This window comes from Athene noctua, chromosome 1, assembly GCF_965140245.1.
Source record: "Athene noctua chromosome 1, bAthNoc1.hap1.1, whole genome shotgun sequence".
Lineage (NCBI taxonomy): Eukaryota > Metazoa > Chordata > Aves > Strigiformes > Strigidae > Athene > Athene noctua.
In genome coordinates, this window is record NC_134037.1 from 17052054 (window position 1) to 17077203 (window position 25150).

At 37.8% G+C, this 25150-nt stretch overlaps 1 protein-coding gene across 1 annotated transcript in view; it reads right to left on the bottom strand.

The window, feature by feature from the left end:
• Positions 1–1704: 1704 nt before the first annotated feature.
• Positions 1705–25150, bottom strand: part of GREB1 (growth regulating estrogen receptor binding 1) — a 59969-nt gene continuing 36523 nt past the window's right edge. Inside the window, exons 22-32 of the mRNA XM_074922096.1 lie at positions 19824–19926; positions 17957–18115; positions 15408–15550; positions 14478–14639; positions 12633–12837; positions 11294–11468; positions 10124–10342; positions 7697–7832; positions 6951–7151; positions 5187–5325; positions 1705–3353 (exon numbers count right to left, since the gene is read on the bottom strand). Coding sequence (XP_074778197.1) covers positions 3190–3353; positions 5187–5325; positions 6951–7151; positions 7697–7832; positions 10124–10342; positions 11294–11468; positions 12633–12837; positions 14478–14639; positions 15408–15550; positions 17957–18115; positions 19824–19926 — 1806 coding nt within the window. The 3' untranslated portion in view covers positions 1705–3189. The remainder of the gene's footprint in view (positions 3354–5186; positions 5326–6950; positions 7152–7696; positions 7833–10123; positions 10343–11293; positions 11469–12632; positions 12838–14477; positions 14640–15407; positions 15551–17956; positions 18116–19823; positions 19927–25150) is intronic.

A 25150-nucleotide genomic window follows, 5' to 3' on the forward strand; every position in this document is an offset into this window, starting at 1 on the left:
CTTACATTGTCTAGTGTTCAAATCATCTGTAATGCCCAGATTTGGATACCAGACATTAGTGCTTAAATGCTTGTGAAGAGCGCTTTGGTAGTGGAGAGAGGATGATAAGAAGGAAACTAATGTCACCTTCCCAGTAACCTTCTCTATGTTTGGATACTGTCTTTTGCAGAAGCTGAATCATAAAGTACTTCACTCTCTAACACACAATACAGAACATGCTAACAATGCTATCTGCAGGTGATAATAGTGGATAACTAAACCAGCAAGCATGAAAGGCACTAGAGAAGAAGATAGAGGCTGTAAAAAGTCTGTAAATGCATGCAGGCAATGCCTTTTATTTTGTTTGCTACTACATTATCAAGTCAATCCATGCGATGGAGAGCTCTATCTTCTTGCGAAGTGCAAAATCAGAGAGGAAATGTTTAAAAGGTTTGTGTACATAATGGGAATGGGCCAAGTTTTCTTGCAAAGGTCACTGGGACCAGAAGCCAGTAATTCCCTCCCATGAAAGGCAAGACAAGAGAAGGGTGGAGCTGGGACCTGGGTTCCCAGCCCTACACATTCCCCTGTGGTAAACAACTGCAGCACAAAGAAGTTGCAGCACAGGATGCCAGTCCCACGGAAACAGATTTGCTTTTATTTGTTATTTATCTGTGCTGCTGTATCACCTCAGAGGCCCAGTTGGACACAAACCTTACATTGTCCCTCTCCCTGAAAGCTTGCACTCTAAGGGAGTTTAGCTTGTAAACTAAGGCAGGGAAGAAGAAACTCTAGGATGGAACTCTGGAGAGTGGCTTTTCCTGACTTATCCATCATTTTTTGGCATCCTGTGAACAAAACGCCATACATTTCTACCATGTTGGGTGCATAGATGCTTGTATGATCAGAAACAACTGCATTTTGGTCACATGCAGGTACATATCTGGTCGTATAACAGTATGTGATCCATCAGACAATGGGCCATGCAAGTAAGTTTTGCCATACACAATTGCTCATGTATATACTCCATGATGGACAATCATTGCACTTGGTCACATGATAAACATACATCTGGTAAGGCCAGGTCCTGAGACCCCTCTCCAGTAGACAAGATACACTAGGTAGTTAACTCATGGAGCAAATGTTAAAGGTGAAACAACACTCAGGAGTATGACAGCTTCAGCCCACCAGCAGCTGCATTTTGTCAAAGTTTTGAAGGCCTCATGGCAAAAGAGAATGTTGAGAAAGGACATGGGGTTTTTTATTTATTTATTAGTATATACTTTAGGCCTTTTTTCAGTTTCTTGAAGAAAATGGACATCTAAAGACTCGCAAAGCATATCTCAGATCTAAAACACAGGAAACATTAACAGACACTTGGTAAAAGTTGTTTAAGTATTTGGTTACAGGAAAGGAGGTATCAACCTGCCTTCTTTAGTTCTGAGTTCTTGTAAAAACTCATGCCTTTGAGGCTGCGTTATGCTTTAGGCTATTAAGCAGTACTATACTTTCTCTTGATCAGTTCAAGGCATTCCTTAATTATATTAACTCCTTTCTGCCAATCCTTTCCTTTTTTTTTCCCCCCTACAAAAGCATACTTCATGGTCCTGTACATCACAAAGACAGATGTCCATGCAGCATGAACTTTATTTATAAAGGATGGATTAGACATGACTGTCACATTTCTTTAAAAAAGTTTAAATTAACTTATCAACTGGTGAAAACTGAACAGGTAGTTCTATTTACATAGGACAATGCTCGCCTTCCTTCCCAAAACTTAAAGTGAATTCACACTCTGAAACAAGGACAATGAAATATAGAAATACACTGATTTCTAGAAGTTACCTTATAAATAGAGATCTAAGTCTCTCAAACTTACAGAACTTATGTTTTCCCTGTAAATTAAGCTAAATTAGCTCTTTGGCATAGTCACACTGATACCTGCATTTCAAGGCCAGTACTGTACTGGACTCAGCCACCTAATGGCATTTCATCAGTATAAAATCAATGATCTTCCCATTGGTATATCCAGCAAGAAAGGACTGTCCAAGTATTAGAGGTCTTCTGACAATGTCTATACTCATCCTTCCTGCACCTGGACTGAGTGAAGTTAACACTGATTCTATAAAGACAAACAGGAAGTTTGCAACTTGGAGTGTTTCCAAAAACCTAGACAAAGACTGTGGTCACTCACTGACTTCACATTTAGAGTGTACAAAATATTGTGACGCCTGGTGCCATTCTAGAACATATTTTTAGATTTCTACCTGAATTCCTCAGAAATGTAGTCTCCATTTTCTCACTCTTTTGAAGCACCTTGGCAAGAAAATATCCCCAGAAAGTGTATTGGGAGTGTTTCAGAACTGTCTCATCTGCTGTCCTGAGTGCACTGGGCCCAGCTTGAAATCTGCAGTCAGTGCAAAAATTTAATCAGAAATCAGAAAACATCACTATTCTAGATGGAATAAGTAAGTCACTTGCAGGTCAGTCTCACCATTTGATCAATTACACAAGGAAATCTCAGTTTCAGGTTTAAATATTCAGATCTCATTTTAAGATCTACTTTCTTGACTCTTCTTTATGCTAATAAAACCAGACTTATAATTATGCTTCTATCTCAAGAGTCCTGTATGGTAAAACTATCCTGTATGGCACCTGTTCCAAAAATTAATGTTCCAACTGAGTTCCCACTATTCAAGAAATATACTTTACAAATCTTCATATAAAAGCCTACCTGGATCAATCAGTAGCAGTATACTACAAAACTGTAACAATTCCCGTTGCCTTGTGCCAACTGTTAGATAAATAAGACTTGTAAAATAAAATATGCTCCTAAATTTACATTTCCTATTTCTGGAATGTACCAAAAGTTTTCTAAAATTCTTGCTTATGAACTTGGATGTGGGTTTTTTTGTCACAGAAGAAGTGCACCCATTGACCTCCCTTCTGATCCAAAATTATTTCTGCCATGGGGAGTAGTAAGTTTTTGCATCTCTCCCAAGAATTAGGAATGACTTCCATCGGAAAATTAAATTAGAAAAGTCACTTCAAAGTTTGGAAATATGAGCATAGATAGTCTGATTAGATTTCATTCGAATAAACAATGACAAACGGTCCTGTTTCTCTTCAGAAAGCAGAGAGTCTCAGAAGTCATTTAATGAGATGGTGACAATTAGTCTCTTGTATCATTCAGGATGTGTCTCTTTTTAGTTAAATGTGTCGTCCAGTCAGGAAGAAAAGTGGTCTGTCCTCTTTTGCATTGGCAGTCTGGAATTCATCCCGCAGTCGGAACTGCCATTCGTCTTCCAGCTCTAGGCGGACAACAGTCTGGCGAAGAGAATTGCGATCTTGACAAATCACACACAGGGTGGCACCTAAGCAAACAGTTAAAAAGAAATGCACGTGAGTATCCATTCCTTGTTCTCAGATCACCCGGCTGCCACTACCTCTTCACATGTAGAACTACACCACTTTCACAACAGGAGTTACAAATGGGGTTGTGAGAAAATTAAGACACTCGTGTAGGATTGAAGGAGAGCTATGTTCAGCTCCCCATTTATCAGGATTTTCTTGTGTAACTTGAGGTGTCTTTTACTCATCTAGTAAACAAGACTAACAATATATTCTCTACTCTTTAAGGTAAGGAAGGGTAAAACTGTCAGGTCTAAGCAGGTGGTGATGAGTCCTGGCAGAAAACAAGATACAGCCCTACATCCATTACTGTTCTAGCCCTACCATCATTACCTTGTTGAGTGAAAACCTCACTTAGCAAAATACTTACACCACAAGTCAATCACCACGAAGGCTGCCTAAGCTCTTTGAGTTCTGTGGACCAGAAATTGTCTAAACATGTCCTTAAAACACAAACTTTTTGGATTGGTAGACTAATGTGCTGTCAAAGAAGAATCTGTTCTGTATGGCCATGGACACAGGTGAATCCAGAATGCCAAAGTAAGAAATATCATACTTTAGTAAACAATATCAACTGTCTTGACTGGCTTGCTGATAGCATTTTAACTTGCATGCATAATTTCCTGGCTTCTGAGAAAAGTGCTCAATTAAGAGGAAACAATTACCTCGCCAGCATTCAATAATCTGAATAAAATGAACTGGAAATGCCCAAGACAAAAAAGAAAAAGCTGAGAATATAATAAAAGAAACTAGACACAGTTATGTGATGTTTAATGTTCATGTGGTAGGTTAGAAAAATCAAGTAGAGTGCCAAGGGAGACGGAGAAATCCCGAATAAAATACACTTAGTCCTACACACTATAAAAATTGTTTGGTTTATGCAGAATGAAACTTATTGATAGCCCCTGGTCACTCAAAAAAATGCAGTTCAAAAGCACTGCTTTCATTTGCAGTTAGTCTGATAGCCTTGTTAGAGAAACTAAAGGCTGATTAAAAGGTGGACATGCTCCGAAATGAGCACAGGCAGTGTCACTCATGTGGCTGCAGATAAAAGCACTGTATACCCCAATTTGCACTTTGCTACACATACCTACATGAACCTGTATGAACTGCAACAAAGAACACAGCAGTTAATAACAACTCTGCCTGTTTCAGGAAGGCATTTGCCTCGGTGTTCTTCCTCCCGTGACGGTTATAGTTGTGAGTGAAACAAATCCCCAGAGTGCTAAATGCCTAAGTTAGTAGCAGAACAAGACAAAAGCAGTTTGCAATGTGACTGCCTGCAACACAAATGGAAGTTATTTCTCTCCACTGCTATCCACCATCATAAGGACAACATGATGAACCTGGTTGTTAGGCAATAAATTTTAAATGAGCCAGCTTCTGTTTCCAAGGATAGTAGATAGGTTTTGATGGAGGCTTTCCCATCACCCATTTTCTGTCAAAAATTAGAAAACCTGAAAGAATAAAGTAGGTAAACGCTTCCTACACAAATCTTAAATGCTCAGTTTTCAAACATAAAGTAAGGAGCTGTGCATAAACACTAGGCATAATGATATGGATTCAACATTCCTCCCCCACTTAGAAATCTGCAGAACTTACGGCACTGTTATATACCAGTTTACTATAGTACAGAGCCAGCATGATCAAGCATCAAAGATGGGTGGGACGTATAAAGACAAATATGAATACATGCATATACATATATATGCACGTATATGTTCATATAAAATACATTTTTCCCCAGATTCCCAGAGACCAGGTAATTTCTCTATAATAAAATTATTGCAGCTCACCTTTAAGAAAATGAAACTTCTTCAAAAAGCTGGCTATAACAAAGGAGTCACAGAGGTATAGCAGGAGACCACTGAATGTCAAACCAGAGGAACTGATATTCAGAGAGTGAGGCCGAGAACTCACATAGCAAACTGCAATCTGATTGGGAGAGGGGGAAAAAAATTAACATTTTTCAACCTTCTATATAAAGCTAAGACCTGATACCAAGCTTTCAGTAGTTGCACCCAATTGAAATTCAGAGTTGCTTTCCAGCTCCAAATATTGTGATCTTTGTAGATCCTTCCGAAACATCCCTCTACTTATTAAAAATCTACATAAAAGCACTATTCATAACTATGTGTTAGTCATTACTATATATTACTATTATTATCATGAGGTTTAGATGTGATAGGGTTTGAAAGCTGCAGTAACAATAGCTCCTCACAACTATAATGCTGTGACCTACCCAACACAGTTTATCTACACATGAGTAAATATAGTAACTGTGCAGTCAGACATGAAAAGAACCCTTTAGAAATTACTAATTTAATTTCCATTACAATAGGATTAGTCAAGTCAGTAGAGGTGTGCATATACATAAATGCATAAGGTTTTGTCTTGTCTAAGTTTTTTTCATGACTGGTCCCCAAATCGACAAGGCACTGGGAATATTTATAGCATTCTTTCAGAATTTATAAATTTAAATTAAGGAATCTTCCACACAAAGCTTTGTTTACAAAGTGCCATTCTACTACTTAGTTGGGGCAGACCCTCATCTGGCATAAATCAGTATGATTCAATGGAGGAAGGTTGACCCACAGCAACCGAGACTCTGGCCCAGGATGCCTATATTTATCCATATTCCTTCAATCCTATTGTATTATATTCCAGCTCAGATAACCGTTCCAGAACAGAATTGAACTCATTTCACGTGTTGATTGGTTTAGAGTTGAAAGGATGCTATGGGTGAAGACAGTAAGAGTACAGTGCCCTTCCACAGAGTTTGTTTTTCCAAACATGGTGGGAACACAGACCTCTATGAGCTCATCCAGAAAGGAAATTAAAAATATACTTCAAAATGTTCTAGGAGCAGTATATATGGGAAGGTCATTACACACCTGTTTTGATAAAGAAGTTTGGTAAATCCAGCAAGACTGAATTCAATTTAGTATTGAAGTGAGGTGAAAAGGTAGAAGGTTTCTCTCTCCTGAACCACACCACCTTAGTATCACACTTCCATCCAACCTACATTTGAGTTTAAGCATGACCTTGGCTTTAGATCCAAACTTATCAGAGAGAGCCTACAGCTCCTGAGATCTAATGTCAGCTTCTCCCATTCTCACTGTTTTCTTGGTATTTGCTTCTCTGCCTCAAGCTTATCAGTCAAAAGTGAAATAAATCATTTGTGATATGAAGTGCTTTCTAAGGGCTAGCTAGTATTTGTAAAACACTCTTGTGGAAGAAATTTGCTGTAGGAAGGGCCAAATTACAGCAGACTGAGAAAACATTCAGCTCTGTGCTGGGTATTAAAAGTGTGCTCTGTGTTAATTCAGAATCTAATATAATTCACAGACTATATTAGTATTTAGGACAACTCTGGTATTGTTCTCCAGGTATTTTACTAGAAGCCTCTAATAATATGTCTATAGGACTAAGAATTCGATTTTAATCTTATATGGATCTAATACCTGATTCTAACTATTATTAAGGAATGCACCAACGAACTCATCCAAAACATAGCCTATACATTTCTAGAGCTGCTTGAAGATAACTTTGTTCAGTACCTGTGGTCCTAAGTTAAGGTAACAGTCCACAGATAGCACTGGATGGCTATAATTCTTCAGTGAGAGAGGGAAGAAGCGATGGCTGTGATACTGGAGGTATTTTTCAAGGAGCAACTGAGCAGGTGCTGCCAAGAAGGTATGCTTGCTGTCAGGAGCACAAATGTACTGAGCAGGGGAGATTGAAACTGGAGTGTCAGATACCTATGAGGAAAAAATATTTCTGATATAGATCAATCCTGATCAATCAAGTTGTACTTTTCTGAATTTTGGTTTGTATAAAATATATCTCAATGCTACAAATCAAAGATTTATGTAAGAAGCAAAGTCATTCGGCTAAAAATATCTGCTACTAAAAAAGTTTCAGTTTCACAGAATTATATTTGTATTTATGGAGTCTTTGAGGTTTCTCTGAACCCAAAGAACCCATACTCCTACATATGAAGTCATATGAAGATGAGCAATTCAATAGCAATAGATAAAAAACTCATAGTAAATGCTTACTTGGATTGTAAGAGATACTTTAGGTCTTTTTAATAGTTTTAAAGGAAAATGATTAAGGAAAGGTGCATTTATGTTAAGAATATTGTGGATTTCAGAAATAAATATTAAAAAAACCAACACATGGCAGACATACCCCATTACTGGCAACTGGTGATGCACCAAAATACCTCAGCTCTCTTGGTTACAGGGTACAAAAAAGGAAAACAGAATTTTAACAACAATGAAACAGAGGTCTCAGTTCCCACCTTAGACTTAATGTGGAAGGATCGCTGTCCTCCTACTGCAATTTGCTTTTTCATGGCACTGAAGTGATTGAACCGACAGATGAGAAGGCCAGCACTGTGGACACGCAAGTTGAAGTCAACATCATCACATGTAAATCTGGAAAGAATAAAATCATAGCAGTTCAGAGGAGTGTTTCTTATCACATACTAACAAATACAAGCACTCAGGGGCTTTGATCACTGTAGAAAGGACAGGTGTCAAACATACTGACCCTTCACCAGTGCCTATCAACCAGAGAAAGAGACTTCAGCTTTGTAATAATAAACTAGGCTAGAATAAATTCAACAAGATCAGAATGAGGGAAGGAACCACTTAGGGAGAGAAAGGACCAGAAACACTGAGGAAAGGGGAAGGAGAAAGGTAATAAATTGCCAGGGAAAAGACCTAGGAGTTAAAATATTTTCTTTGCTTTTTAGTACAATAATGCAGTCATAGCTACATACGTTACTATCCCAAATAAAGTCAAAGAAATTATATTTTTTGACCTCCACAGAAATGGATGAGGCCCTACATTTGATTTGTCAGATGCACAGAGGTCTGTGACTACTCATTTTTCCCTTAGAATACAATTAGACACAAAAACCATTTGAAGACAAGAATACAACAGAACTTAATAGTTGTACAACAGAACAGTTCTTAATACAACAGAACTACTGAGACAGGAATAAATTAAGCAGAATGAGGTCAAACACCCCTGAGCTAACTTTGACCCATTTTAAAAATAAGATGGAACAGAATAAAAGGTAAACTTCTAAAGCTGACTAAATTCAAATACTCTGGCCTCTGGAAAAAAGTTCTCCATTTTGAATGTATATATTACACAGCAAACAGGATGATGTGCAGAACCATTGGATTAACATCCAGGGATTTAAGAGAGCTGAACAACAGCTGACTGCAACGGTCGACATCAGTGAGAAACATGGCATTTAATTATAGGGTTTAAAAATCTTGTATTTGATCTTAGTAATAATTACTTGGATATTTGGTATCCATGACTGTCAATGTTTCTGTGTTTTAAAACATACTTTTTTTCTTGCCAGCCCAGGCTCGGAATGTCATACAATACTTCAGGCTCGGCAGCACCCACACGGAGGATTATGGTGAGCCACACATGGTTTAAAGACACAGGCAGGAATCGGGTGGTGTGATCTGGCATTCCTGACATTTTAGCATTGCTGCCTGTACTCATATCATTTTGCTTTGCTGTTGTTCTCTTCATTAGCCCTTCATAATGCTTCATAAGGTAATACAGTTAGATAGCCTGGGAGCAGAGTTCTGTTCTAGAACATGCACGAGAACAAGTTTAAAATGCTCCTTTAAAGTGTCAAGCTGGTGATGGTAGAAATTTAGGTCATCTGTTTATCTACAGAATAATGAAAGCAAAAGTGCTTCCCTGCAGTTATAAGTAAACTCAGAGTTCAAAAGACATCTTCCTGGGATAGGAGAGTTCTGAGATGTTGTTCAGTTATCTAAGTCTAGGTGCGTAGAACCATTTTAGACTAACTGGGGTATCCCACCTAACTTACAAAAAAACACATATAGATTTCATGTCATACCTGTCAGCCCCATATGGACATCTTGCATCTTCTGTGGTGCCTAAAGACCAGCTTTAGACAAGTGAATCCCACCTCTAGTGATATCTACTTCATTTGGTTGTAATAAATAGTTGTCCCTCAGAAATGGGGTCAAAACCACAGTTTATTAGACATAGATCAGTGAAATTCTGTGAGATTATATACCTAGTGGATACAGTCCTAGTAATTGTGCAGATACTGTGTATTATAATCTGATTTATCCTATGGATAATAATGAAATGAAAATAATAATAAATTTAAAAAAAAAAAAAAAGTGGGATTTCTGAGACACCTGAATGTGAGAAACAACTACCGACATTAACGAGGTTTATTTATTTATTTCTTCTGATTGTCCTGACGAGCACACACGCAGTATGCTCCAGTGATGTGCTACTCAGGGCAAAAAGCCCAGGTATATCTCAATTCCATGTCATAACAAGTCTTGGTTATGCACCATTCACCCATACACCCCTGTTACCTTTGGAGGGGAGTGCAGCTAAGCGGGCAGGAGGGGAAGTACAGTGTTTACCAAAAGTCCACTTGGACTAGGCAACTGGGGATCCAATACTGCAGGGCACACTGCTGAGTGTGTCTACCCTGTAATTCAAATATGAGTATTTTATTTGGAAGCATGGAAATGAAAGTCTTTTTGCAGCTGCTGGCAATTTGGGAAGGATTTGAGCTATCCTTCCCAAGCAAGAAAACAAAATCTATCTTCATCCCATTAACAGTCTCTCCAAAAAATAAACAAGAGATTTTGTAAAACTTCCTTTATTTGGTTGTCTCTTTTGAAAGATGCCACTTATCGCTTACCTGTTCTGATTGTACTGTACATTCTGTGTCAGATCAACATTCAGCATAATGAAATCATGCACATGGCAGCAGGAGAATGGCTCCTTGATCTCGGCCCTGTTTGTTTTACTAGACCATTTCCTCATCCCAATTAAGGCATAGTGAGTGACATTAGGAGTTGCTTCAATATGTTGCAGAATTTGCTTCAAGGAAACATTCCTTTCAGTCCATGTATAGTCACTACAATAATTATAAAAATGTGTTAAAGTATAGAGAGGATATTCAGAATCTCATTCAGCTGAAGAGAATACTTAACAGTCAAAAGTAGTTATGAATATCAGGTAGATAACTTCAGTCTTGTCTTTACTTCAACTTGTTGTCTCTCACTCTAAACAAAACTTAAATTTAACCAGGGCTTATGTGGTGGGCACTGGTGTGACAGATCTGAAACCGTCTGGTTCTTTCAAAATATTCACTCAGATATGTAAAACTTTAAAGTTACCTGGATAATGTTCCAAATTACTCTGTGAGGGTTGCTGATTTTATTCCATAACTTAAGTGCAAAGTATAAGATCCTCCTAGCCCACCCCTAGGGTCCGTAAATCTCAGTTTTCACTGAGTTTAGTTCTCTCTGAACTTTTGCTGTAAAACCCGCATAGTACCATTATGGGAATAGATAAAAATATCTAGTACAAACAATGTTCTAAAGTAATGAAAACAAAAACACTTGTTTGGGGCTTTGGGGAGCTAATAAATGAGCCATACAGACTGGGACTGACAAAAGGGCCACAGGAAATCAGTTGCACAGTTTGCACAGAAATGTCTTTTAGCTTCCTTAGAAAAAGCCTGTTAAAAATGTACATGTGAATGCCTGTGCTTGCCCAGGGTATCAGGGATTGTTTACAGAGTCTGAAATCTGCAGTTCAAGTAACTTTAGTCTGAACTGCATTCAAGCTATACAGCAAAAGCTGCAGGGCACTTACATTGCCAGGGGACAGGAATGAAAAACAGGCACTAAACTATGTGCCATGCAAAGACAGATATCTAGGGAAAACACTTCTCTCATTAGGTAAATATTATTCTCTGCTTGTACAGGGTAAAAGTTGTAGTACATCAAACATAATTTCAAAATTGTTATACAGTGAAAGGTTAAAAGAGATCAGCTGCAAAACCATGTATTACCCTATTTACCTTTTCCTGTCTCCTGAACAATCAACTTCTACTGCATTCCACATAACACAGGAGTCATCTGAAATGACAATGAAAGGCCAAATATCCTGGGGTTTTATCCCCAGCTCCTCCTGCCGATTTCGTTCAAGCTCCAAGTTATGATAAGACAATTCTTTTATCAGGAAGTGTGCAGCACCTGAAACCAAGGACATAATCCATCAGATTAAAAATAGGGGCAGAAATTGTTTGCTTTTAATTTGGAAGCCTTTTGAAGTGAATATTTCTGCAGACTAGGGTATGAATTACTCTGAAGGTTTTAACACTGTGTCCTGGTTCAGCTAGGATAGCGTTAAGTTTATCCCCAGCAGGGGGAAGGGATCTCCAGCCGGGTTATTCATACCATGCTGATGTCAGGTCTGGCCCGGCAGTGCGGGAAGCTTTCCTTTGTGGCTTTGGTCGCAGGAAGCATGCGCCACGGGCTGGCTGTGTCCATTGCGGTATTTCTCTGTATATCTTTTGTCTTGTTTACTGTTATTACTGTTTGTTGTTGTTATTATTGCTATTGTTGCTGTTCAGATTGTTATTTATTACACTGTTGTATTAAATCTTTCCTTATTTCAACCCTGAGGTTTGTGCCCTCCTCGGTTCGAGGGTGTGGGAGGGACCATGGCAATGTGGTCTCCAGTCCTGGCAGGACCTAAACCAGCACACATTGTAACACTCCCCAGAGCGAATTTACTTTTTCTCTTTCCCAGCAAGTGACATAGGACCCCACTGGAAAGCACACAAATTGAAGTCTAACTTCTGTGGTAAAGATTTACTAGTGTCTTAAAGGTTTAGCAACTGATTCTTTTGACTTGACAGATATTTAGTTCCACTAGCATCTCAGTGCAAACATCTAGAGATGTTGACTGACAAACTGAATAACACGGGAACAATTTCCCTTGACAATCTACTTTGAATGTTTGTCGCTACTGCTGTCTCTTAAGTTGTACTAGCAATAAAAGCAAGGTGCTAAGAGATGTACCTAATCAGTGCATCACTGCCTATGCAAATAGTACATAACTTATTTCCACAAGGAAACAGAGTAGGTAATTCCATCTGAGTTAACAACCTCTAGATCCCTTTAAAATCAGTAGAGTAAATATTTCTAGGGTATAATTCATCTAGCTTGATTTAGGTGACCTGGATTAAATGAATTGCATCTTCAACTGTGACACATTGTTTTCAAAGAGAATCCAGATCACCAGATCAGATATGCTAGCTACAAGGTGTGTGCCTACATGCCACTGTTAAGTAACAACACCTCAAGGGCCCAAGTTGTATGTCTGCATTTGTTAGAACTTTTTGTTATACTCACCTACTCCTGCACTGTTGAAAATGCTTGGAAGAACAAGCATGATGTGGTTGGGCCAATACTTCTTATATATGGCCATTTCATATTCCTTGACAACTAAAACATGCAAATGACTGGCTCCATCCATTGCATGATATAAATTGAAAAGTCCGTGTTCATGACGACCAGTGGTGGGAGTAAAAGTAGGGCTTTTTATGTAATCTTCACTCTGTAAGTAAAAAGAGATGCAAGTTTCTGTGATGCTTAAATAAAGAGAACCAGATCCTTCAGGAGAATAAATCAGATTCACTGACACTGGACAAACTGCTACATTTTAAGTCAGCTTAATAGGAAAATAAACAACTTTTATAAGAGTTGGGAAAAAGAAAACTCTATCACTTTGCTTAGTTGAGTGGTGAGAGTGTGGTAGACTGGTTAGGACAGCTCATCTTGACCTGCAAGTGCACAAGGACCTTGGGGCTAGATCTGGAAAAGGATTTAGGTCCATATGACATAAGATGGTAAGGAAAACCTTACTCCAGAACTGCAGTACAACCCTTCTGACTGGCTATCACCCAATCTTGAATTAGGTGCTTCCAAGTTTGCTTAGTACAGCTTCTGAAAGCTCTGTTTCTATAGACATCCAGGGCTTGGGCAACTGATTTTGGCCTGGTTCCTACCAAGGTCATTAAGGACCCAGAATGAAAGTGTGACTCTTTACAGAGACTCTTGAAAGCCCTCACAGTTAAGCACTCCAGACTTAAAACTGCCAAAGCACGAAATGATGGATTTGATGCCAATGGAGTTCATGAAAGGGAATTTAAAGTGGATCAAGAAAATTATTTTCTAACGGTTTAATAATCTAGGTCTATATCCCACAGCACTTTTCAAGCTTGCAGCAAGATTGCAGGCACCATTTTGGAGCAAGTGAACAGAAAAAGAAGCAAAGGAAAAATAAATAGTTTTGGCAAAGCCTCAAAGCAGGTCAGTGGCCAAAGCAGGAAAAGAATCCACAAGGACCCAGTGCACACTTCTGACTGCATAGCCGAGCACAAGTTTACTGGGTTAAGGAAGAGCAGGAGGTTTCATCCTCACATTGCACAGCTGCTGCTATGTTGCTTCCTGGGTTCTCTTGTTTCAAACTTGAACTGGACATAAGAACCCAAACTGGAGGGTGGTATTGATTGATTACTGTTTATTAAAAGCAGCTTATTTTCTCAAAGATAGGAGCTTACTGCTGTTCCACAAATTGCTTCAATACTCCAAGCAGTGTGGCCTGAGCAAGGCACAGCTTCATCTTAGACATGGATATTAGGAATAACTGTAAAGGTCAACATCAGAGTTTGCACAGTCTGTCAGATGGATGACCTTACAAAGTGTTTTCTACAAGTGTGATGTGATTCTTTGGACAGTCTTGAAGCCATTTCAAAGATTCTTTGAAAGCCTTATTTTTATATGAAGGCAGCTGAGCATTTATGCAGAATAAAACAGGATAATCCACTGCCTTCCTCTACAATAAAAAATTGCTTCCTCTTAGTATGATAAAAACCCCATGTCTCTCAGGCTCATTGCTGAAACCACTCTCACTTTAACATCTTAAACCCATAACCAAAGACCTTTTACCCCAGATAAGAGAGTGTTTATACCAAAGGATCATCCTTGATAATGAGCAAAAGAAACAGCTTATTGGTGACTTGACAGTTTTGCTTCATGTCTCCCTTTCTGGGAGAAAATACAAACTTAGTATCAGGATATCTTCATTATCTCTTGACAGCAGGACCAGAAGTGTAAAGAATGCTAATTCACCAAATATTTAAATTGGTGGTGTCTCTCTCCCATATATGGCCATAAATATAATTATCCATCTACCTTATCTGTGACTAGTGGTAGCCTCATGCTTTCCAATTGTCTTCCTGGTTGACTAAAGACAAAATGATGCTCCTTTGACTTTGGAATGATAAAATGCAGCTGGATTTCTTCTCCCAGCATAGAATAGGAAAAGGCAAATGCATGCAGAGTAGATTCATAAAGCTGAGGATGGGAAAAAAATAGGATAATTCCAGTGGTTAGAGTCAAACTACAAGGTCTCAGTGTAGTTAATACACATTTATAACATTAACAAAAAGGCTACAATCACTTACTGTATTGCATTATATTTTACCTCATGTTTCATGAGGTGTTCAGCAATGCCCCTTGGCTAGAGCATGCACTAAAAAAATTGTAAATTAAACTCCTCCCTCTTTTGAAACCATTGTTTCAGCTTCGTCTTGCAGATAATACCAATACTTACAGAACACTCCTGGCTTTCAGAAATACACATAAAACCCAGTATTTGCATTGCTAATATCTTCTTCCTCAGATTCTAATAGGCGGGAAATTAGAGACTTACTCTGAATAATATCAGTCTCTATGCCACGTATAGACTAATCTATGCTGGGCTACGCCTGTATCAGAAGTCACATCTTTTGCAGTGACTCAGGTGAAAATGTGAACAAGTCCCAGTGGGAAAAGCTTACTGGGAAAGTAGTTTTAATGGGTAGTATACATGTACAATGAAGATTACAGCAGTGAATACACTAGTATAAATGAGGCAAGGATCAATCCTCAGACATTCTCAAACCTGAAGTCTGGTTAAGGAAGGCAAACCTCAAGAAATAAAAAAATCTGTAAATCAGCTGCTTTTAACACATACATACAACTTCTAAGCCAATTCAAATACAAGTGAATGCACACAAAACTATGTTTGGGTTGTGTCTGCTTTGGTTTCTGATCTGCAGACTAATATCTGGAAATCTTTACCTGGTACCTGGGATTGAAACCCATATACTGATGACACTGTTCACAGTGATGGTAGGTGTTATATGCTGCATACTTGGACAATCTCATCCTAGTTGTTTGCCGGCGTGTATACATATCATCCTGTCTCCTGCTCATGGATCTGTCTATTTAAAAAAAAAAAAAAAAAACAAACCAAAAACTTAAATGTAACATATATTCAAGTCTAGAATGTATTCCCTTATGACAAACTGTTTCTGTCACTGTAATTAGCTTCTAGGAACAATGGCAGGATTAAACACATGCAAAACAAATTATGAATTCATTCTGAGCATAGTATGGTTTATAAACTGTTATGTACAGTAAAGGGGACTACAAAGTATCTGCAAATTCATGATTATGGTAATTCTGTACAGATTTCACATAAAGCTAAAGTGTAAACAAAGCCAGATTATTAAAATTATTGTTGCTGTCACTGTTGTTGGTTGAATGCTTATAAAAGCAGTAAATAATAAAAAACAGTCTTATAACAGACATTTGTCATCCTGTGAAGGACATCACAGTAGAATATGTGAAATTAACTTGGTAAATTTATTGCTGCTGCTGCTCTTTAGCAAATCTCCACATTAAAAAAAAAAAAGGGTCTCCTTTTTGAGAGAAGGAAGATGAGATAAAATTTCTGCTGGAAAGGACTTTTGTTATGTCATCTGACCAAACCTTTCACTCAGATTTGCAGCATCTTATCAAGTTGTTCAAAGTTGTTCCTTGTTCCATTAAGTTTTGAAAATCACTGAGTGGAGTTTTCAGAGTCTTTCTGGGCAACCTGCTCCATGGTTTGACCACTTTTATTCTAGAAATACTTTTCACACTATCTAATTGTAATTTCCCATGTTGCAACTTGTGTCTGTTGTCTTTTGTCCTTATGTTGTGTATCTCTAGTAGTTTGTGTCTATAAATTCCCATTCGGAAGTTGAAGACACGAATCAGATGCCCCCGCTAGACTTCTCCAAACCAAACAAACCCAATTCTCTTCAATTTTCTATCTATGTCACGTTCTTCAGGCCTCTATCCATCTTAGTGGCTACCCACTAGACTCACTTCTGTATGTCAATGTTTTTCATGCACTGGGAAGCCAAAAACTTGACAGAATACTCCAGATGTGGTCTTACAGGTGCCATGCATAGGAGAAAAATCACTTCCCTGCTTGCTAGATTTTTAGTAAGCCATTAACCCAATGGAGAACTGGTGATTCATGTTCAAATTGTTGCTTAACAGGATCATCAGGTCACCTTCCTCAAAGCTGCTGTCTATATAGCTGGCCCCAGGCTTGGACAAGTGCAAGATCTTGGATTTATCTTTGTTGAATTACATGAGGTTCCTCCCTGGAGATTTCATTCCTCTAGCCTGTCAAGGTGGTTTTGAACGGCAGTGCTACCTTACTGCATATGGACTGTTCCCCTAATTTGATATCATCCATGAATGTACTGATGTTGCATTCTGTCCCTTTGACCAGGCTATTAATGGCAATCTTAAATGGCATTTGCCTATCAGTCTCTCTATCTGTATTGTCATGAATACCCAGCTGTCAGTCAGATTTGTGCCACTCATCACATTTTGAGTTCAGTGGTCCAGCCAATTTCCCACCCACATTACAATCCACCTATTGAAACCATCTCTCTCCAGTTTTGGCTATATGGATGTCATAGAAGACAGAGACAAAAGCCTTGCTGAAGTCAAGATGAAACCACTGCTCTTCCTTTGTCCATAGTGCCAGTCATCTCATCATAAAATGCAATCATGTTTACCAATTATGATTTGCATATGATAGATCCATTCTAGCAGCTCCCAATCACTTTCCTGTCCTTCATGGGTCTGGACATGTCTTAAAGAAGAGTTTGTTCCATAATTGTTTTGAGGACTGAGGGTAGGCTCACTAGGCTGTAATTGCTTCGATACTCCTGTCCTGTAGAGGAAGCGCATGGCATTTTCCTTTTTCCAACTATCAGGAACCTCCACCAATTGTTGTTACTTATTAAAAATGACAGACAGTAGCCTCACAAAGATGTTGGCCAGCTCCCTCAGCATGCTTGGATACATCCTACCCAGTCCTGTGGGCTTGTGTATGACCAGCTGGCTAATTCAAAGGACTAATTCACACCTCACTACTCCATGAATCTACATCTGGACATATGCATCTCATGCTTTCTAAACTTAAACCAAAACCTAAAAAATAAGCCTATAAACACTTTTAAGTACCTAATTAACTTTACTCACATAAGTCATTTCATTGCTACAGAGCAGGATAATGCTACTACATAAAAACATTTAAATGCACAGACTTAATGTGGAATCAGAGCTTTTTAAATGAAAGACTACCTATATAATATTCCATGAAATATTTATAAGCCTCATACTTTGGTGCTTCATCTGACAAACTTCAAATCTTCTTTCACTATTACTTAGTCAAGTGCAATTCTGATAATTTCACTCAGTTTAAATGTTTAACGGGATTCTCACATTAAAAACAAATAAATACATTTATGTGTACCAATCTAGATTTTTCAAATACTAACCTTCACTATTGATAGTTTGAAGTTTTGAACAAATCAGGCTTGCATCTTCATATTTAGGGTCATGGATAGTGTAGTCAAAAGGCATCTTCTTAAATGTCTCCAAATCTGGCCACATATCTCCAGGTTGATGGTAGTATTGATCAGATTCTTCTTTTATGTCTATGATGTTATTGAAAAATAAGAATTAATGTAATTACAATTTTTAAAGCTCTTCATACAAAAACTGTAGATGTTTTTGCTATGCCTACTATTCCTGCAACCTGCTTTCTTTCACCATTCTAAGGAAGAAATATTATGATGCATCTAGAGGTACACTTTTGAACAAATGTACCTCATACCTCAATGCAACTCTGGCTTTTAAACCTTTGTTTTCAATTTAAGACCGCTGTAATCTTATTGGAGCAGTTGGTGGTATTATGATGAAAACAAAGTCAAGAGTCTAGTAAGGCTAATCTTCCTGCATTCAGGCATTTGGAGTCTTTCCACTGACCACCACATTTGTGAACTCAGTTGGGGAAAGATATGTTATTCTCACTGAGTAAAAGAAGCCCTTCTAAAGCTTCAGAAATTGCAGTATTAAGTACAGTGTAGAGTTAAAGTCAAATGCCCCTTCTAGTGGTAAGACCAGAGTAATCAAAGATAATTCACTTCAGGGTAAGAGAAAAATAGTAAATGGTATTGGCATAATGTGCAGTGAAATCATGCCTTTTTCTGAAATAGGTTGACTGACATAAAAACCCAGATGTACACAAGTCCTTACAAAATAGTTTTCTACTTTTGTCAAGAGGATGGAAGATCTGACAAAAGTAAAATGGACAGTAGCGAGGAGTTCAGTTTGGAGGTCATCTGTAAGCTGCTGTAAAGGGCCATAACTCCATGTCTATGAGTATAAACTAAATTATTATTTACAACAGGTGGGATCCTGACTTTTGGCACCCGAAGTATGAAACTGATGTGGAATTAGTCAGATATTGAAATTATCTTCATGCCCTGACTGAGTTATCTCTAAAAACCTGCCTGAAATACAAAGGACTGCTTGCACAAACCTCTCCCCCATCAGACTGTTTACCTTTTCCACAGGTTTTGCCATAAACCAAGATGCCTCTTTCTCAAGCACAGCTATGTGTCGAGGAAGACTTCTGGGTACTGCGCCAAACTGCCCTCAGAGACGAGAGCAGAGGCACAGTCCCACAGTAAAATGACTGAACAGCTTCCAGCAAAGGTCTGATGGAGACACTAGGCAGGTAGCACCCACCTGAGTATGTCTACAGCTGACTGTGGGCATGCTTTTAGTGCAGAATTAGACATATCCCATAAAATATCACCCATATTTTTCTATGTAATCCAGCCCTTAATTACAGAAATACATCTGGAAACACAGGGGAGTAATATACTGTAAATAAAGGAAGTTTGGGCTAAAATTAGCTATTAGAGAGCAGGAACAATTTTCCTCCAACATGTAGACTCGTGTACTCAGAAAATATGACATTGCTCCTCATGGCATAAATCTGTCATAATTTCACTGATTCTTTCGATATAGTTTACCACAAAAGTTCATTCAAATTCTAAACTCAAACCCAATGTCTGGATATCATTTAATATACATAAATGTTGTTTATTACTTCCCAAGAAAAACAGAGGTATGTGGTTTTCTTTCTGAGAGGAAGGCTAAACTCTAGATGATGAGTGAAATAATAAAATATTCTTAAGTATCAGTTGAAGATCACACAAAAATTTTCTTTAAATATTTCAGTAATGTAAATTAATTGCAAAGGTAAATGGCATAGAATATACAGACAACTACGTTTCAATTTAACATAACCATTTATAGTCACCAGAAGCAAATGCTTTTATATCAAGTACTTACTAATGTTGATTTCTTCCTCATCATAAACATCCACTTCTGTCAGTCTAATCAGCATTCGGGACAAAATACTGAGGAACTGCAGATAAGCACCTGTTTTTCCTATCTGTAAATATATAAATTAGAAAATACAAAAGTAAACTTTTATTTTTCAACATGTTACTTTTTCACATACCTGGAAATTGCAGCTGCAGTGAAATGGAATATTAATACTCAGTGCTTGCATATCCCTGTATAGGTCCTTGGCATAAATTAAATGATTAAAGGCTCAACAGTTTTGTTCTCTCTATGCAGGAACCTAATTTGGAGAATACATTTTACATCACAGTTCTAATTTACAGGCCCACAGATGAGAATTTTCTTTCCTGATGTTGTAGTTTCTACATAGGCAATGAACTTTTAAAAATCCATATAAGCTCATAAAATGTTCCAAAGAAACTCCTCAAACTACACAATAACGAACAAATTACCTCAACCTTTTCATATTTGCATAATTGACCAGTACACTGACTGCTATTGAAGTTCACTGAGTATCCTGAAGAATGAAGAACTGGTATGCATCCATAAGAGAAATTGTGTGGGCCATTTCCTCTCCTGGAGGACGTGGTATATGTAACAATGTGTTGTTCCACCTCCTGTGCTGAAAATATATCATTTCCCTTCCATTGTTTTAAAATTACCTTTTTAAAGTCTCCATTTTAAAATTATCTTAAGATTATAACTTTCTCCTTTTTTACCCCATCAACACACTATGAATATTTTCTCTTCATTACGCCAAATAGTATTGCTGCCCTTTTACAGTTTTTCAGCTGAAAGGTATAAGCCACAGCCAATTATTTGCTCAAAGGATTGTTGTGTGTCTTCCACCTAAAGTTTACTGATGATAACATGAAGTAAATAACATCATATCAAAGCAGACAGCGTTACAAACCATTACACTTGAACAGGAAGCAGTACACAATGGGTTTCAGTGAGAAATAAGAGACCAACAAGCTCATGTCTCTCTCACAGGAGAATGAACACACTGTCTGTGTGTGTGTGTGTGTGTGTGTGTGTGTGTGTGTATACGTCAGCCTCAGAATGACACTAATGTCCAGTTGACAAGATTAATGTCACACCTGTAGGGGAGGTTGACATGTAGATCAGTTATGACACATTCTGCTGCAACTATCTGATTTCACAAAGTCGTATCAGATTTTGGACTAAGTTTACATTACTACTTAATTGAAAACCCAGATTCACTGCCATTACTGCTAGGACATGGCAGAAATGTAGGGTGTTGAATTACTAAATATAATACTGAATATACTATTTTCCATATCTGTTAAGTGAAATTTTCATTTTTTCTCAATATTTGAGAAAAAGAGGCTTTGAAGCTTAAGCAAGAATAAATAAAGATTTTTTTTGGATCAAAGTTCGGCATTTGTTGTTCTTAAGAAATCAGACTGGACTTTGAATAGTTGTTTGCCAAGGGAACTCAAAGGGAACTGTTATCCCCGTTGAGGGTCAAAGAAGCCCTTCAGATACGCATGGCAGACCATGTGATAGCACATAGGTCTCTGTTATCCAGGAGTAATACAGAAAAATGTGACTTTGAATAGAGGAAATGATAGCATGGACCATAGTCATCCCATGGACCAGCTGTTTCTAACTTCCAGTCTGGGTTTTCATATAAAATCCATTGAGACTAATGAGAATCTTTCTACTGACCCTGGAACAAGGTTCTAAATTTGACTGCAATGGCTACTGATTGGTGAGCTAAACAAAAACATCTTATCTTCTCACATCTGAGGCAAACCTGATGATACTTTGTGCTAGAAGAAAATACTTTCAGTCTTTTCTCTCGTCTGAGATTACCTTTATATGCCCTTACGAAGATAGTATTTTAAAGAGCCTCTGATCATCATTTCATTAAACACAGGGTGGCCTGACAGATTAACAATTCCCTGTTTTCAAACAAAATGAGAGATCATTTGTTGAAAGTACACAACTATTTCCCTTGATATTGGGTACCTATGTGAAAAACTAATTCCTAGTCTGTTTGAAGTATATACTTACAATTGTCAACAGAGCAACAGGACAAAAACCTTACTCTTTTTTTTTTTTTTTTTTTTGGTAACCATTTAAAAATTATTCTACCAAAATCATGTATTTTTCTTTCCCTGTGGGACCAGTCTTCACCAATGATTTTCACTAATGTATCTGGAAGTTACTAGGCTACTGCTACATGTTGCTTAGACAAAAGGTATCAGTTGTCAATTGACTCAAGTATACACACAGGTCATGAGTCAAAAATGTTAGAAACCACAGGACTGCAAGTGCTAGTCCCTAAACACTAAATAAAACATATGTAACGATGATATTCCATGCATCATATCTTATCCAATCTCATTATTTGTCACACAAAACGTGTCCAGGACAGTACTGTGAGCTTTATGAACCGTTACATATTAACAACACTGTATGTAAAATGCTGGTGTGAACTTGCAGGAATCTCTCCATATTTTCAGAATGTTTCTCTGCCAGAAGAGAGATCAGACTGAGCACATAGCAACCTTCATATTTGGGCTCCATGCACTCGCACATTTGCCTGCATTTGCTGCTGAAGAAATGAATTGGTGAAACAGAGAACACCTTTTCCAGGTCATTTTGAGAAGATTTTCAAAAGGAAAATGAGAAAAGGATGACTTCTCACTTACAATCGTTTACTCCAGAAGGGAAGAACCTTGAACAACTGAATTTGTAGCATGCCCAGATAGGTAAATGCACCAATTAATTGTATTGTTTTCTATATGTACCATCTCTAGGTAAAATGGAATTGCACGGAGTGTCTTTGTTTGAAAATACTGAATAGCTGTCAACAAACAGAGCTTCCACATCTCTCTAAAGAGTCCTTACCCCATCTGTCACCACCTCTCTTTTCGATAGTTTGAGCATCGTAGGTAGCTACAAGGAGATCTTGCAAGCAGGATATGTACAACTTTGAAGCATAAAGCCCCGTATTTGCCCATCCTCCATCTGACAACTACAACAAAACAGAAGATCTGCAAAGAAATTTTGAACTGTATACATGATTGTGCCGTAGCTTTACACGTCTTTAGAGAAGCTTAGTACAATGCTGTGTTGCTCCTAAGTGGTGACTCTGGGCTTAAGCGTGATATAATATATTAACAGTTATGATGACTGGTAAGAATTACTCTGAGCAAGGTGTTTTTCTCAATATCCTTCTTTGCTCTGCATGCAAATTCTGCAAACAAGTTAAAAGAATGATGGAACCTGGAACCGGGCTGCATTTTTACATTCCTGAAACAAAATGTACATGAAGGGTGCTGCTACTACAGACAGCTCTGCTTGCCAGAAATAAATTGCCTCAAACATGTGGCAGTGCCCAATGCTTTAACAGATGAGGCACTTAGGGGCCAATATTCCCAAATAATGGAAGCATTTCTATAATTTGTTTTTATCTACCTGAATTTGGAAGACAGAAGTCTGATGAAGCAGACTTGGAAGAGGAAAATTCCAGAAGAGTAAGAAATAAAACCCTCAAGTCTTGTGAAAATTTATGATAACTAAGGAATTTTGCAGGAATCATCCTGCAAAGGATGATTTGACCCATAAAAAAAATAAGAATATGTTTACCCTGCTGCTCTTCATTCATGAAGAGTGTAGCTGTAGTGGAGCAAGAGGAAGGCAGATGAATTCAAATTCTCCCTGCAGAAAATTCAGAAGGTATGAAGATCTAGTTTTTGTGTCAAACACATACACTACCTATGAAGAGTGGAAAGTGTTCCAAAGATTTTGCCTGCTGAACTTGTTTGCCATAGATATCAAGGATAAGCTGAAAAGAGTCACCCTGTCTAAGAACCTGAAAGAGATTTCAGTCAGAGAAATTATATGTGTGCCTCCGTGCTTATTCGTGGAAGTGGCATCCAAAAGTGCTGTTGCAGCAGGTTTTTAACTTGTTCCAGACACTGGACACCAGGACCACTAGAAGAACTTTATTATTCTTACATGTCGCTATAATATATCATCTGATTTCAGTCTTCACATTCAGAGAAATACGGCAAAAGGGGAAAAAATTCCATAAAGCTTTTCTATTTTAATTTCCAGATGAGATAGTTCTTCACATACCATGGCAACGGTTTTCAAACTGCGGTCTGTGAACCAATGGAGATTCACAGAAAACATGCCAATGGTCCACAGGCAGCTGGTCAAATGGTGCTGGCTCTTCTCCTTGTTTCCACTTGCTACATTCTTCTAAAACACAGCTAACAATAGATATATTCTATATTTCCCTAATATTTTTCTTACATAACCTGAATGGTATATAAGCCCATTGTAATAAGATTTTAATAGGAGGAGAGGAAAACCAAATAATACGGCCAGCAGTTTTCTTCCTTAGAAAGTGTCTTAGGACATGCTCACTTCATTCCCTGGCTGTGGTGCCACGGGACTGAGCCATGCTCACAAGCAGCTTCCGTGTTTAAGGAAAATGCTACTTCTAAGTCATATTAGCTAGTTAAAAAACAAAGGTACAAAACCTTGATTTGCAGTTTGGAGAACCTCAAGATGAATGTTTCTAAGAAAAATATTTTAGTGAATTTAGGCTTCCTTATAGTCATTTTCCTGGGTGTACTAGGAACTGGATTTCCAGACAGAAATATAATACATGTTCATGGTGGTGCATATTTACTCATACTCACTAACCAATGGCTTAACTTCGATGATGTGAGCTAACTTAGAGATAAATATATAGAGCTATTCTATGCCTATCCCGTTTCTGCTGCATTTCCTAAAGCCTCTTGTAAAAATAGTGCATGTATTTCCTTCTAATGTATATAACTGTCCTTGTAAAAATGCATCAAGTCTTTCAGCAAAACATTTTGACCAGTACAAAGGGTAAAATGTCTCTGTGAGAAAAGGGTGAGTGTAATTTATTACTAATTACCCTGACAATGAGAATTATAATTTTGATTCACTAATGGACCTAGTTTTCTTCCTCTGTTGATTTCATATTTTTTATTTTAAGCAACAAATTGCTTCCTGATTTGAATTTTAGTAAAGTAATTGCTGCCTGATAAAGAAAACAACTACCTCCTAAATTATGAAAAGATAGTACTCTGGCAGTCTTATACTTTGGCCGAGATATCAACACTCAGATAGGTGCTGTCTAATGATTGTTTTTATTTCAGCTTATATTTATTCATGCATTAAGCCTTAAGTCCATGTAAAATGTTGATATTATCAAACACATGTGAGTAAAACCTATTTCAGGAAAATCATTTCTTCCCCAAAAGAGAAGAGTAATTCTAATTTCTGTATATTTTACT